The sequence below is a fragment of the Pristiophorus japonicus genome, chromosome 1 (assembly GCF_044704955.1).
Source record: "Pristiophorus japonicus isolate sPriJap1 chromosome 1, sPriJap1.hap1, whole genome shotgun sequence".
NCBI lineage: Eukaryota > Metazoa > Chordata > Chondrichthyes > Pristiophoridae > Pristiophorus > Pristiophorus japonicus.
In genome coordinates this window covers 71,305,287-71,320,614 of record NC_091977.1, presented here as the reverse complement: position 1 = coordinate 71,320,614, position 15,328 = coordinate 71,305,287, and the positions used below count along the sequence as shown (strand labels likewise).

General features: G+C 49.0%; 1 protein-coding gene across 3 annotated transcripts in view; it reads right to left on the bottom strand.

Moving 5' to 3' along the window:
- The window catches only part of focad (focadhesin), a 343,322-nt gene that overhangs the window by 131,979 nt on the left and 196,015 nt on the right, over nucleotides 1-15,328 (bottom strand). For all 3 annotated transcript variants that reach the window (XM_070881054.1, XM_070881035.1, XM_070881044.1), the window contains one exon: nucleotides 5,893-6,014. In XM_070881054.1, the coding sequence (XP_070737155.1) occupies nucleotides 5,893-6,014 (122 nt within the window). The remainder of the gene's footprint in view (nucleotides 1-5,892; nucleotides 6,015-15,328) is intronic.

Genomic DNA, 15,328 nt, shown 5'->3' with positions numbered 1-15,328 from the left:
CACGGTTTTCATAGTCACAGAATCTATTAAGGGAGTTGACAAAAGATCCAAGAGTGCCAAGAGAATTGCGAATTAGTCATTGTTTTGTTTTCGCTTCGCTCCAAAGAGATACAGAAGTGTGGGACACTTCTGAAACATTTTGGCCACTCATTTTTACTAATGAAAAGAGGAAGCTTCTCAGATCTGTTCATACTGGCCCAGAAGTCGTCCCACCAACACATTTCCGGGCATGGAAGATGTGTGTATCCCTGCAGAACCTTCCAGAAACGTCTCGCTTCATCAAGGTTGAATGCATCACAAGGCCAGCATTTTGCTGAAATGCAGACAGTGTTGATGAAACCCATTCGTTTGCCATTTCTGGGGTGACTTCATTGGTTTCTTTGATCATTTCCTTACGAGTTATGGCATGAACTTTTTTCCATCTCTTGATCTATCGCAAGTTAGCTTTAGAGATATCACTAAACAGGATTTCTTCTGCAATTTTGACAACTTTTTCCAATAAAATTCCATGGAGATTTTTCTTGCACGATGCCTTGAACCATTCAGAAAGTTCTGCTCCAAAGTTATTGGAGTTTAGAAATGCACAACCGTTTCAGGTCATTTCTGAATTCTCTGCATCTGACCCATTTAAAGTCAAAATCCTGTTGCCCTTTGCAGATTTTGCTGATGGATGCTTGAGTGACACCATATTCCTTTGCCAATTCAGTCCAACTTTGACATTTTGTCCAGAGCAGTGATAATTTTATACTAGTTGCTCAAATAAAATATGTATGCTTTCTTTTTAAAAAAAAACTGATTCCATTTCACAAAAATAACAGCTTCTTATGGCTGCTTAAATATCGTACTGTTACCATACAGTAACAGCCTCCCCTAAATAACCGTTCCTCATAAGAAGCCACAAACTTGTAAGAAGATGGAACAATTATGAGTAAATGGTTCAGTCAGGTCAATCTGTGGTTGCTAACATTTGCAGACGCATTGAAAAGTTTGGATGGTTACACAGCAAGAGCCGGGCGCTGACGGAGCGAGGGGGGGGAGCCGGGCGCTGACGGAGCGAGGGGGGGGAGCCGGGCGCTGACGGAGCGAGGAGGGGGAGCCGGGCGCTGACGGAGCGAGGGGGGGGAGCCGGGCGCTGACGGAGCGAGGAGGGGGAGCCGGGCGCTGACGGAGCGAGGGGGGGGAGCCGGGCGCTGACGGAGCGAGGGGGGGGAGCCGGGCGCTGACAGAGCGAGGGGGGGGAGCCGGGCGCTGACGGAGCGAGGGGGGGGAGCCGGGCGCTGACGGAGCGAGGAGGGGGAGCCGGGCGCTGACAGAGCGAGGAGGGGGAGCCGGGCGCTGACGGAGCGAGGAGGGGGAGCCGGGCGCTGACGGAGCGAGGAGGGGGAGCCGGGCGCTGACGGAGCGAGGGGGGGGAGCCGGGCGCTGACGGAGCGAGGAGGGGGAGCCGGGCGCTGACGGAGCGAGGGGGGGGAGCCGGGCGCTGACGGAGCGAGGGGGGGGAGCCGGGCGCTGACGGAGCGAGGGGGGGGAGCCGGGCGCTGACAGAGCGAGGGGGGGGAGCCGGGCGCTGACGGAGCGAGGGGGGGGAGCCGGGCGCTGACGGAGCGAGGAGGGGGAGCCGGGCGCTGACAGAGCGAGGAGGGGGAGCCGGGCGCTGACGGAGCGAGGGGGGGGAGCCGGGCGCTGACAGAGCGAGGAGGGGGAGCCGGGCGCTGACGGAGCGAGGGGGGGGGAGCCGGGCGCTGACGGAGCGAGGAGGGGGAGCTGGGCGCTGACGGAGCGAGGGGGGGAGCCGGGCGCTGACGGAGCGAGGGGGGGGAGCCGGGCGCTGACGGAGCGAGGGGGGGAGCCGGGCGCTGACGGAGCGATGGGGGGAGCCGGGCGCTGACGGAGCGAGGGGGGGGAGCCGGGCGCTGACGGAGCGAGGGGGGGGAGCCGGGCGCTGACGGAGCGAGGGGGGGAGCTGGGCGCTGACGGAGCGAGGGGGGGGAGCCGGGCGCTGACGGAGCGAGGGGGGGGAGCCGGGCGCTGACGGAGCGAGGGGGGGGAGCCGGGCGCTGACGGAGCGAGGGGGGGAGCTGGGCGCTGACGGAGCGAGGGGGGGGAGCCGGGCGCTGACGGAGCGAGGGGGGGAGCTGGGCGCTGACGGAGCGAGGGGGGGGAGCCGGGCGCTGACGGAGCGAGGGGGGGGAGCCGGGCGCTGACGGAGCGAGGGGGGGAGCTGGGCGCTGACGGAGCGAGGAGGGGGAGCCGGGCGCTGACAGAGCGAGGAGGGGGAGCCGGGCGCTGACGGAGCGAGGGGGGGGAGCTGGGCGCTGACGGAGCGAGGGGGGGAGCCGGGCGCTGACGGAGCGAGGGGGGGGAGCCGGGCGCTGACGGAGCGAGGGGGGGAGCTGGGCGCTGACGGAGCGAGGGGGGGGAGCCGGGCGCTGACGGAGCGAGGGGGGGAGCCGGGCGCTGAGGGGGGGAGTCGCACTGACGGAGCGAGGGGGAGAGCTGGGCGCTGACGGAGCGAGGGGGAGAGCTGGGCGCTGACGGAGCGAGGGAGGGAGCCGGGCGCTGACGGAGCGAGGGGGAGAGCCGGGCGCTGACGGAGCGAGGGAGGGAGCCGGGCGCTGACGGAGCGAGGGAGGGAGCCGGGCGCTGACGGAGCGAGGGGGGGAGCCGGGCGCTGACGGAGCGAGGGGGGGAGCCGGGCGCTGACGGAGCGAGTCGCACTGACGGAGCGAGGGGGAGAGCTGGGCGCTGACGGAGCGAGGGGGAGAGCTGGGCGCTGACGGAGCGAGGGGGAGAGCTGGGCGCTGACGGAGCGAGGGGGAGAGCTGGGCGCTGACGGAGCGAGGGGGAGAGCTGGGCGCTGACGGAGCGAGGGGGAGAGCCGGGCGCTGACGGAGCGAGGGGGAGAGCCGGGTGCTGACGGAGCGAGGGGGAGAGCCGGGCGCTGACGGAGCGAGGGGGAGAGCCGGGTGCTGACGGAGCGAGTCGCACTGACGGAGCGAGGGGGAGAGCCGGGTGCTGACGGAGCGAGGGGGAGAGCTGGGCGCTGACGGAGCGAGTCGCACTGACGGAGCGAGGGGGAGAGCCGGGCGCTGACGGAGCGAGGGGGAGAGCCCGGCGCTGACGGAGCGAGGGGGAGAGCTGGGCGCTGACGGAGCGAGGGGGAGAGCTGGGCGCTGACGGAGCGAGGGGGAGAGCTGGGCGCTGACGGAGCGAGGGGGAGAGCTGGGCGCTGACGGAGCGAGGGGGAGAGCTGGGCGCTGACGGAGCGAGGGGGAGAGCTGGGCGCTGACGGAGCGAGGGGGAGAGCTGGGCGCTGACGGAGCGAGGGGGAGAGCTGGGCGCTGACGGAGCGAGGGGGAGAGCTGGGCGCTGACGGAGCGAGGGGGAGAGCCGGGTGCTGACGGAGCGAGGGGGAGAGCTTGGCGCTGACGGAGCGAGGGGGAGAGCTGGGCGCTGACGGAGCGAGGGGGAGAGCTGGGCGCTGACGGAGCGAGGGGGAGAGCTGGGCGCTGACGGAGCGAGTCGCACTGACGGAGCGAGGGGGAGAGCCGGGCGCTGACGGAGCGAGGGGGAGAGCTGGGCGCTGACGGAGCGAGTCGCACTGACGGAGCGAGGGGGAGAGCCGGGCGCTGACGGAGCGAGGGGGAGAGCTGGGCGCTGACGGAGCGAGTCGCACTGACGGAGCGAGGGGGAGAGCCCGGCGCTGACGGAGCGAGGGGGAGAGCCGGGCGCTGACGGAGCGAGGGAGGGAGCTGGGCGCTGACGGAGCGAGTCGCACTGACGGAGCGAGGGGGAGAGCCGGGCGCTGACGGAGCGAGGGGGAGAGCCCGGCGCTGACGAAGCGAGGGAGAGAGCCGGGCGCTGACGGAGCGAGTCGCACTGACGGAGCGAGGGGGCGAGCTGGGCGCTGACGGAGTGAGGGAGAGAGCTGGGCGCTGACGGAGCGAGGGGGAGAGCCGGGCGCTGACGGAGCGAGGGGGAGAGCCGGGCGCTGACGGAGTGAGGGAGAGAGCTGGGCGCTGACGGAGCGAGGGAGCGCGTCGCACTGACGGAGCGAGGGAGAGAGCGGCGCACTGACGGAGTGAGGGAGAGCTACACACCAACTATGAGAGCGCTACACACTGACCGAGAGATAAAGCAAACAGCAAGCTTCCCTAAGGGAATCAGAACAGACCAGGAATTGGATTGCAACCGTTGCCCACTGAACCCTCAGAGGGAGGCTCACTAAAAAAAAACTTCTGTTGGGTTTGTGGGCCTTGTTTTGAGGATTGCTTGACGCTTGGTGAGGTTGTTGATCCAGTGAAGTTCCGCACCGATGGGCTGACAGTTGCTTAATTAGATACTGTAACATTCGCGTATTAAGTGTACTGAATGCAACAACGTTTGGTCCATCCGATACAAGGCACCTTGATTAAGGGACCAGGGTGTGTCTCTTCTGATTTCCACCAGGAAAGTCATTTTGTTAATTGTGTGGTATCACATTAATCAATGTTTTGTTAATCATAATCCAAATTTGCATAACATTAGATGAATTATAACATTTTTTAGCTATAATATGCAAACTCAAATTTGCACAAAACATACCCAGTACAACCGAGACTAGTACAAGCGTACAACATGTGGATTATAACAAAAGGCAACTTAACATTAAGCAAATTTGGCTGCAACATATATGTTTTGTGTTTACTTATGAATGTAAAAATTGGGAAAAACTGCATAATCATTACAAACACAGTAAAATTAGTTCTGAAATACTTGGTGACACTACGACAGGAGACTCCAGTCCAGGAAATGTGCTGGCTATGTTGCAACCATGAAAGGGCCATACAACAGAGGAGGACCACATCAGAGAGATTTGGAAGAAGATGGAGTAGTCAATCGTATTGAAGGCTGTCAAGTTGGACATGGGATGGGCAAGCATGGAGCTATAGGAGGGTGAAGTCTCAATTTTAAAGACGAAGAAATCTATGCGCTACGCAATTAGCATTTTGCATCAGAGGTGAGGATGAAAGAGGATGCATGGGGAAGGAAGGCAAAACAGGTGGTTTGTGGTGGAGGAGAGAAGGCGGAGTTTCTCACCTTCTCTCAAGGACGATCCTGGAGCAGAAAAAGGATGTGGCAGAGAGAGGGAGAGAGAATATTCTCGAGATCGTTAAGCTAGACAGAGCAGTGAATGACCAGACAGCTAATGCTGTAAGTAAGCTTAAGCCTGTCACCCTTGGATTTGAGGTGATGATGGGGAATGCTGTAGTGGGAGTGATGGGGAATGTTGAAGTGGGAGGGTGATGATGAGAGAATATCAAAAGGAGGAAATAAGGTAGCTGGTGAGCAGCTTGCCAGAGCTGGCAATGCCGTGGTAGGTCAACTATCAGAGGAGAAGGAGCTGTGCGTGAGAGAGGTCGCTGGGAGAGCAGGTGCTATTCAACCTGCTTTTTATTGTTTTATTAAATCTTTATAAATTCTCAGGCAAATGGAGAAGCATTATATGGATTAAATCCACATGACGAATGGAGTGAATGACAACAGGAGGGCAGCTGCTCGTCCGGCAATGGTGGAGGTCCCAATGGCCCCTTTTGTAAGCGGCCACATTAAATTATATATATTTGTTAAAATGTGCTGCTCTTTGGGGTCCAGGCCTTGATCCCAGCCTGGACCCCAAGGGTTTCCACAACCGTTGGGGTGTTATACCTGACCAGGTGCGCCTCTGTCAACCATATGTCAAAATGTACTGACAGCCCTGGGTGCAGGAACTCTGACGTGTAGGAAACTATTTTAGGCTGTGCTATTAGCCAACAGGCAATCACATCTGGAAAATAAACTCAATCAGTTTCAATTCTATGCAAATACAAAACATTTACTTTTTTAACCTTCACATATGGCACTTAAACCTACCTCATGGATAAGGGCTGCGAGCATCTGCTGGTAACTTCGTCCTCTACTAACAAGAAAGCGATTAATAGGTTTGCCATCTTTGTCAATCTGAATGTGTAGATCATAACAAAGTAATAGGCCAGCTGCAAGAAAGCAGGAAGAGCTTTAAGTGGATGACTAACATTCAGAAGATATGGAGGATATTTAACCTGTAGCTGCATTGTATCTTACTTAGCCCAACAATGAGAAAGCCATGAGTGAGTTATGAAGATCTTCATCACAAGTGACATAAACTAGAAATCCAGAGTTAAACATTGAGAATGCTGTTACTTTTTAGAGCAATGTTCTTCTCATTCTTTGTTCAGCCTCCAAAATGAAAAAAAAACACATCTGGAATCACTGCCTTTTAAAGAAATTAGGGGTCGAAATTCAGTTTGTAATGACACCAGTTAGCGCCGTTAAGGGTGGCTAAGGACTCACCGTCGCTGCGGAGCAGCTTCCTGGCCTCCCCAAAACTTTAGTTGGCCAGTGGCAGTGGTGCCAAGATGTACCGCTGCACACTCATCTTTGGGGAGAAATGTCTCTTTTAGCGCTGCACTCTCATCTTTGGGGAGAAATACGGAATTTGGCAATTTGAGGCGGTGATTACTGCCTGGCGGTAAAATCATCGCCTCAAAAATGGCGATACTAAATTTTGATCCCTTTAGTGTAGGGAAAGTACAGAAGCTCTCCCACTTTACATTCTTGGGAACATATTTTAAGTTTTGTTGATGCTTTTTGAAGCTCTCTGGTTATGTGTGCTTGGTTATAAGCCATTACCAGAATACAGTTGCTCCATCAGCAAGCCCAATGCCAAACCCGATGTCCTTATAATGACCCGGAATTTGCGGTAAGAATAACGGTGAGACTATCAGCGCTCCCCATTATTATGGACTAAATCGGACAGCAAATTCCGGAGTCCACACATACGCAGTTATACAGTACACGAAAATCCAGAAGTTGCTGTCCGATTTGCCCAACTCCTCCACAAGCTTCACTCCAACAGTATCTCACCGAGAGACAAGGCAATGAAATAAATACATTTACAGATGTGACTTTATCGTACTTACCCACTAGTTACTCACTAAACATAACAGAAAAGATTAGGTCATTCAGGTGCAAGTAAATTTTTTAACAGTGTGATAAATTGTAATTACTGCCAAACAACCTCTCTGACACTGAAAATTAACTTTTACAAGTGTGGAGTCTCATTCCTTCAGATTTTAATTATTGTTGGAGATATTAAAAATAAATAAAAATATTTTTTTTCAAGTTTTTCTTTGGCTCTTATCTCTCTCTTTCTCTCTCTCTTAATCCCATCGTTATTTCACTTTCTGTACATGATTTTACAATGACCTACAGAAATATTCACTGGGGCAATTATAGCATCCTTGCTTGTTCCAGTACATTCTTGTGTTCAACAATAAACTGAGAAGCAATCCCTTGAACTGTATTCACTGAATCAGATGTGCGTGCTGAGTCAGCACTACATTTTGCCAATAGCCTGAAACAGCTTTTTCTCCTCATGAGGGATAATGCAAAGTAGCCACAGGCCTCTGATGACTCAGGGAAAGCCAAATAACACTCACTTTGAGCCATGTGCCCTGGGATCCACACATGCCCGTTCCAAGCCTGGCATTATATCCCATTGGGGTGACTCTGCTTGGGTTGGTGCCACAGCATGGGAACTAATTTACTTCAAACCATTTTGGGATAAGCATTTAATAGCTGACAGCAAGGATACTATATATGGCAGAAAAACAGGTTATTCGGTCTAACAGGTCTTTCTCGGTGTTTATGCTTCACACAAGCCTATTCCCAACTTACTTTGTCTCACATTATCAACATATTCTTTTCACCCTCATGCACTTATCTAGCTTCCCCTTAAATGCATCTATGCTATTTGTCTTAACTACACCGTGTGGTAGTGAGTTCCACATTTTGCCCCCTCTGAGTAGTGTTAGTCACGGCTCAGTTGGTCGCACTCTCGTTTCTGAGCCAGAATGGTGTGGGTTCAAGTTCCATTCCAGAGACTTGAACACAAAAATCTAGGCTGACATTCCAGTACAGTACTGAGGGAGTGCTGCACGGCAATAGGTGTGAAACTTTAAACTGAGGCCCCGTCTGCTCTCTCAGGTGTAGATGAAAGATTCATGGCACTATATCATAGAAGAGCAGGGGCATTATTCCCGGTGTCCAGGGCAATATTTATCCCTCAATCAACATTGCTAAAATAGATTATCTGGTCATTGTTACATTGCTGTTTGTGGGAGCTTGCTGTGCGCAAATTGGCTGTCGTGTTTCAACAGTGAATACATTTCACAAGTACTTCATTGGCTGTAAAGCGCTTGGAGACATCCTGAGGTCATGCAAGTATTTCTTTCTTTTTATAAGTTTCTCCCTAATTTCTTATTGGATTTATTAGTAATTATCTTGTATTTATAGCCCCTAATTTTGGACTCCCCCACAAGTGGAAGTACCCTCACTACGTCTACCTTACTGAACCCCTTTATAATTTTAAAGACCACAATCAGGTCACCCTCTCAATCTTCTCTTCTCTGGAGAAAAGGATCCCAGCCCGCTCAGTCTGTCCTCAAAAAATTTACCCTCTTAGTTCTGGGATCATCCTTGTATAGGTGCAACGTCTCGAATCTGGAATTCCGAAAACCGGAATTGTCCAAAAACCGGACATTTTGCACATAGCTGAGAGTCGGCCGGAATCTGGAATTATTGTCCGAAAACCAGACATTTTTGAGGCAAAACCCAAAATCCAGCACGGATTCAGTCAAGGATTCCGGATTTCAGAAAAGAAAATCAAGCCTGAAATCCAGAATCCTTGACCGAATCCGTGCCGGATTTCACCGGATTTCAGGCCTCGCCGCTCAAAACCTGGCATAGATTCGGTCGAGGATACCAGATTTCAGACTATTGATTTTCTTGCCTAAAATCGGGAAAACCCCAAAAACCGGAACGGATTCAATGCCGAGGATTCCAGATTTCGGATGTTGTACCTGTTGTATATGTGGACTTGTACTTACTCCGTACAGCCACCAGAGGGCTCATCCCCTGGAGTCCCAAGGGATCCCATAATCCCTTGGGAGCACAGGTATTGAAGGAGGCTTCACAGGTTGGAGAGGCACTCTGGACACCTGCAATAAAAGACTACGGTCACACTTTACTTTGAGCTCACAGTTTTCAGTCTGACGCTTTCTCCATACACAACAGTACCTGCACATCTGTTATGCACTTTTGCACTAGGGCTTGACAGGGAAGATGCAGGGATGATGTTTCCTTTGGCTGGGGAGTCTAGAACCAGGGATCACTGTCTCAGAATAGGGAGTCAGCCATTTAGGGCTGAGATGAGGAGAAACTTCTTCACTCAGAGGGTGGTAAATCTTTGGAATTCTCTATCCCAGAGGGCTGTGGAGGCTCAGTCTTTGAGTATATTCAAGGCAGAAATTGAGATTTTTTTGGATAGTAAGGGAATCAAGGGATATGGTGATCGTGCAGGAAAGTGGAGTTAAGGTCGAAAATCAGCCATGATCTCACTGAATGGCGGAGCAGGCTCAAGGGGCCAAATGGCCTGCTCCTGCTCCTAATTCATATGTTCTTATGTTCTCAATGCTTCTATATCCTTTTTGTAATATGGTGACCCAAATTGTGCACAGTACTCTATGTGTGGTCTAATCAATGTTCTATACAGATTAACATAACATCTCTGCTTTTGATTTATATTTCTCGAGAAATGAATTCCAGTGATTTGTTTGCACTGCATATGGCTTTGTTAACCTGCGTTGCTACTTTTAATGATTTGTGTATCTGTACCTCAGATCCTTTTGCATCCATATCTTATATAGACATTTTCCAAAGAGTATGTGGCCGTCTTATTCTTACTATCAAAATGCAACACTTCAGTTATCCATACTGAAATTAATTTGCCATTTACACTCCCATTCTGCAAGTTTGTTAAAATATCTTGTATTTTGTCACAGTCTTCCTCAGTTTTATCTATACTCACAAATTTAGTGTCATCTGCAAATTTTCACACTGTACTTCTGATTCCCGAGTCCAAATCATTTATGTAAATGGTGAAAAGTGGTCCCAGCAGCAATTGCAGTGAAACATCACTTCCCACCAGTCTGAGTAACTACCTTTAACCCCTACTATCTATTTTCTGTTCTGTAGCCATTATTGGCCAGTTTATTCTTGTTTTCTAGTGGAATATACTTCTCCTAAAGGCTACTGATCACTTTTTAAAATCTTTCCCACTGTTAACATAGAAACATAGAAAATAGGTGCAGGAGTAGGCCATTCAGCCCTTCTAGCCTGCACCGCCATTCAATGAGTTCATGGCTGAACATGCAACTTCAGTACCCCATTCCTGCTTTTTCGCCATACCCCTTGATCCCCCTAGTAGTAAGGACGACATCTAACTCCTTTTTGAATATATTTAGTGAATTGGCCTCAACTACTTTCTGTGGTAGAGAATTCCACAGGTTCACCACTCTCTGGGTGAAGAAGTTTCTCCTCATCTCGGTCCTAAATGGCTTACCCCTTATCCTTAGACTGTGACCCCCTGGTTCTGGACTTCCCCAACATTGGAGACATTCTTCCGGCATCTAACCTGTCTAAACCCATCATAATTTTAAACGTTTCTATGAGATCCCCTCTCATTCTTCTGAACTCCACTGAATACAAGCCCAGTTGATCCAGTCTTTCTTGATAGGTCAGTCCCGCCATCCCGGGAATCAGTCTGGTGAACCTTCGCTGCACTCACTCAATAACAAGAATGTCCTTCCTCAAGTGAGGAGACCAAACCTGTACACAATACTCCAGGTGTGGCATCACCAAGGCCCTGTACAACTGTAGTAACACCTCCCTGCCCCTGTACTCAAATCCCCTCGCTATGAAGGCCAACATGCCATTTGCTTTCTTAACCGCCTGCTGTACCTGCATGTCAACCTTCAATGACTGATGTACCATGACACCCAGGCCTCGTTGCACCTCCCCTTTTCCCAATCTGTCACCATTCAAATAATAGTCTGTCTCTCTGTTTTTACCACCAAAGTGGATAACCTCACATTTATCCACATTATACTTCATCTGCCATGCATTTGCCCACTCACCTAACCTATCCAAGTTACTCTGCAGCCTCATAACATCCTCCTCGCAGCTCACACTGCCACCCAACTTAGTGTCATCCGCAAATTTGGAGATACTACATTTAATCCCCTCGTCTAAATCATTAATGTACAATGTAAACAGCTGGGGCCCCAGCACAGAACCTTGCGGTACCCCACTAGTCACTGCCTGCCATTCTGAAAAGTACCCATTTACTCCTACTCTTTGCTTCCTGTCTGACAACCAGTTCTCAATCCACGTCAGCACACTACCCCCAATCCCATGTGCTTTAACTTTGCACATTAATCTCTTGTGTGGGACCTTGTCGAAAGCCTTCTGAAAGTCCAAATATACCACATCAACTGGTTCTCCTTTGTCCACTTTACTGGAAACATCCTCAAAAAATTCCAGAAGATTTGTCAAGCATGATTTCCCTTTCACAAATCCATGCTGACTTGGACCTATCATGTCACCATTTTCCAAATGCGCTGCTATGCCATCCTTAATGATTGATTCCATCATTTTACCCACTACTGAGGTCAGGCTGACCGGTCAATAATTCCCTGTTTTCTCTCTCCCTCCTTTTTTAAAAAGTGGGGTTACATTGGCTACCCTCCACTCCATAGGAACTGATCCAGAGTCAATGGAATGTTGGAAAATGACTGTCAATGCATCAGTTATTTCCAAGGCCACCTCCTTAAGTACTCTGGGATGCAGTCCATCAGGCCCTGGGGATTTATCGGCCTTCAATCCCATCAATTTCCCCAACACAATTTCCCGACTAATAAAGATTTCCCTCAGTTCCTCCTCCTTACTAGACCCTCTGGCCCCTTTTATATCCGGAAGGTTGTTTGTGTCCTCCTTAGTGAATACCGAACCAAAGTACTTGTTCAATTGGTCTGCCATTTCTTTATTCCCCGTTATGACTTCCCCTGATTCTGACTGCAGGGGACCTACGTTTGTCTTTACTAACCTTTTTCTCTTTACATACCTATAGAAACTTTTGCAATCCGCCTTAATGTTCCCTGCAAGCTTCTTCTCGTACTCCATTTTCCCTGCCCTAATCAAACGCTTTGTCCTCCTCTGCTGAGTTCTAAATTTCTCCCAGTCCCCGGGTTCGCTGCTATTTCTGGCCAATTTGTATGCCACTTCCTTGGCTTTAATACTATCCCTGATTTCCCTTGATAGCCACGGTTGAGCCACCTTCCTTTTTTTATTTTTACGCCAGAGAGGGATGTACAATTGTTGTAGTTCATCCATGTGGTCTCTAAATGTCTGCCATTGCCCATCCACTGTCAACCCCTTAAGTATCATTCGCCAATCTATCCTAGCCAATTCACGCCTCATACCTTCAAAGTTACCCTTCTCTAAGTTCTGGACCATGGTCTCTGAATTAACTGTTTCATTCTCCATCCTAATGTAGAATTCCACCATATTATGGTCACTCTTCCCCAAGGGGCCTCGCACAACGAGATTGCTAATAATCCTCTCATATTACACAACACCCAGTCTAAGATAACCTCCCCGCTAGTTGGTTCCTCAACATATTGGTCTCGAAAACCATCCCTTATGCACTCCAGGAAATCCTCCTCCACCGTATTGCTTCCAGTTTGGTTAGCCCAATCTATATGCATATTAAAGTCACCCATGATAACTGCTGCACCTTTATTGCATGCACCCCTAATTTCCTGTTTGATGCCCTCCCCAACATCACTACTACTGTTTGGAGATCTGTACACAACTCCCACTAACGTTTTTTGCCCTTTGGTGTTCTGCAGCTCTACCCATATAGATTCCACATCATTCAAGCTAATGTCCTTCCTAACTATTGCATTAATCTCCTCTTTCACCAGCAGTGCTACCGCACCTCCTTCTCCTTTTATTCTATCCTTCCTGAATATTGAATATCCTTGGATGTTGAGTTCCCAGCCCTGATCATCCTGGAGCCACGTCTCTGTAATCCCAATCACATCATATCTGTTAACATCTATTTGCACAGTTAATTCATCCACCTTATTACGGATACTCCTTGCATTAAGACACACAGCCTTCAGGCTTGTTTTTTTAAACTCCCTTTGTCCTTTTAGTCTAACACTGTTGGTCTAACACTTTGTCAATATTTTTTTTTAACCGGTTTACCTTCCCTAGTTCTATCCTCATCTCCCCCTTCAGTAGCTTGTTTCCAATCTATTACTTTGGTCTTTCTCAATCAATATCTTATGTTCTGATAATTAATGCCTCGATGTTTCCCCAACACCTACTTCTCTTATCTGCTCTGGTTCATTTCCCATTACTAGATCCTTTCTTGTTGGGCTTCTTGCGTACTGGGTAAGAAAGGAGTCCTGTACACACGGTAAAAACTCCATTCCTTTTTCCCTTTCACTACCTCTCCTTGCCAGTTTATCTGGGGATAGTTGAAATCTCCCATGATTGTTATTCTATGTCTTTTACCCATAGATTTGCCTATATATTTCTGCCTCCTCTTCCCTTCCACTCTTTCGTAGTCTGCAGTATATCGCTGGTAGCATGATCCATCCCTTATCCTTTGTCTGAATTCATATGGATTCTGTTTCTATCTTAATGTTAGTTATGTCCTTTTTACCCCTGCCCTTAATGGAATTCACTTTGATATCTACCCTGCTCTTCTTCTTACAAAATGTTGTTAATGTATAATGTTTGTGGTTTGTCTCAATGTATGAGCCACATCCTGCTGGGGTTAAGTGTTGGGAGCCAACGTTGATTAGCAACAGATCTGGAGAGTGGGCACAATTACATCAGCTAAAGCATTTTGGCCACTCAACAGAAATAGATGTCAGATGGCACATCACTGGTGGGCAAACCTGAAGAGTGGACCAATTTATAATAAATGCTTGAAAAATGTGTGTACAAACTAAAACAAAATTTGGCTTGATCACTGGGTCCTAATGGGAATGTTTTTGAGAATGCTTCCTGCTGACAACTGAATTTCTATCTGACTTGAAGGTGACCATGTGTCTTGGGGACATTATGCATGGACATTCTTATAGCCAGTCACACATGAGTCAGCTGGACATAGTTCTTGTTGGACAACAAAATAGACAAGTATCATATGACTCGATCACTGGGAAGAATCCATGGTATTTCACTCATATTTGAAAATCTGGAGGTAACATTGTCTCGTCACCTTGGAGTCAGTCAAGCCGATTAGGGTAAAAACAGTGAAACTTGAAGGAAACTCAAAGCATACATCTCTCTACATGAACAAAACTGTAGGAAAATATACTGTCAATTGTTTTAAACACAAAAAAATATGATTTGCAAACTTTTTCTGGTATGACACACAAATGAGAGGTCTGCTGACAAAAGTAGAAAAACAACTAAAGGCACTTTGCAGACCAAGGCCTTATACGCACAAAGTAAGGCAATCACAGGTCAAAAATTTCTCAACACAATAGTGTTTCCAGATGGTTTTGTCATGTCAAATGGTGGCAATATGTTATCTGTGTGAAGGCTGAACAAATGAAAATTCTCTTTGTACAATATATATTTTTAAAGTATGTTAAACAAGCTTAAATTATGTGGAATTTGCTGCCTCAGAGAATTGTGGAAGCTGGGACATTGAATAAATTTAAGACAGAAATAGACAGTTTCTTTAACGATAAGGGGATAAGGGGTTATGAGGAGCGGGCGGGGAAGTGGAGCTGAGTCCATGATCAGATCAGCCATGATCTTATTGAATGGTGGAGCAGGTTCGAGGGGCCTTATGGCCTACTGCTGTTCCTATTTCTTATGTTCTTATGTTCTTATGTAATATGAAGGACTAATTGAGGAATACAGGTCTAGAGAGGGATTTAATGATCTCAGTAATCGTGTTTTCATCTTTTGTTCAAGAAGAGATTTCAGTTAAATGTGGGCTGTGACATCTCCCCAAAATTAAGGGTGAACATCTTCTACATTTCAAAAATGCAACTATATGTTACAAAGCTGTAATACAAATCAAGCATTATTCAATTATATTAAAACAAAATACAAAAACACGTCAAATATCCCATGTCATCGTCAGAATCTCAGAAGTATGAAGTGTATTTTTTCAGACACCCCTTCTCCCCTCCCCCGCCCCGCCCATACTTTTGGGTATATTGGTGACTGTTGCAGTAGGAATAGTGGGGAGGTGAGGGACGTGAGGGACAGAAGCAGCTTTATCTACTTTTAGAATGCAACTTTCTATTATCAGTTGTAGTTATTATTAGATTACATGAATATATGTAAAATGTTGATGCAGTGATTAAACTTGTTGGATTTGTGAAACTTCTGGGAA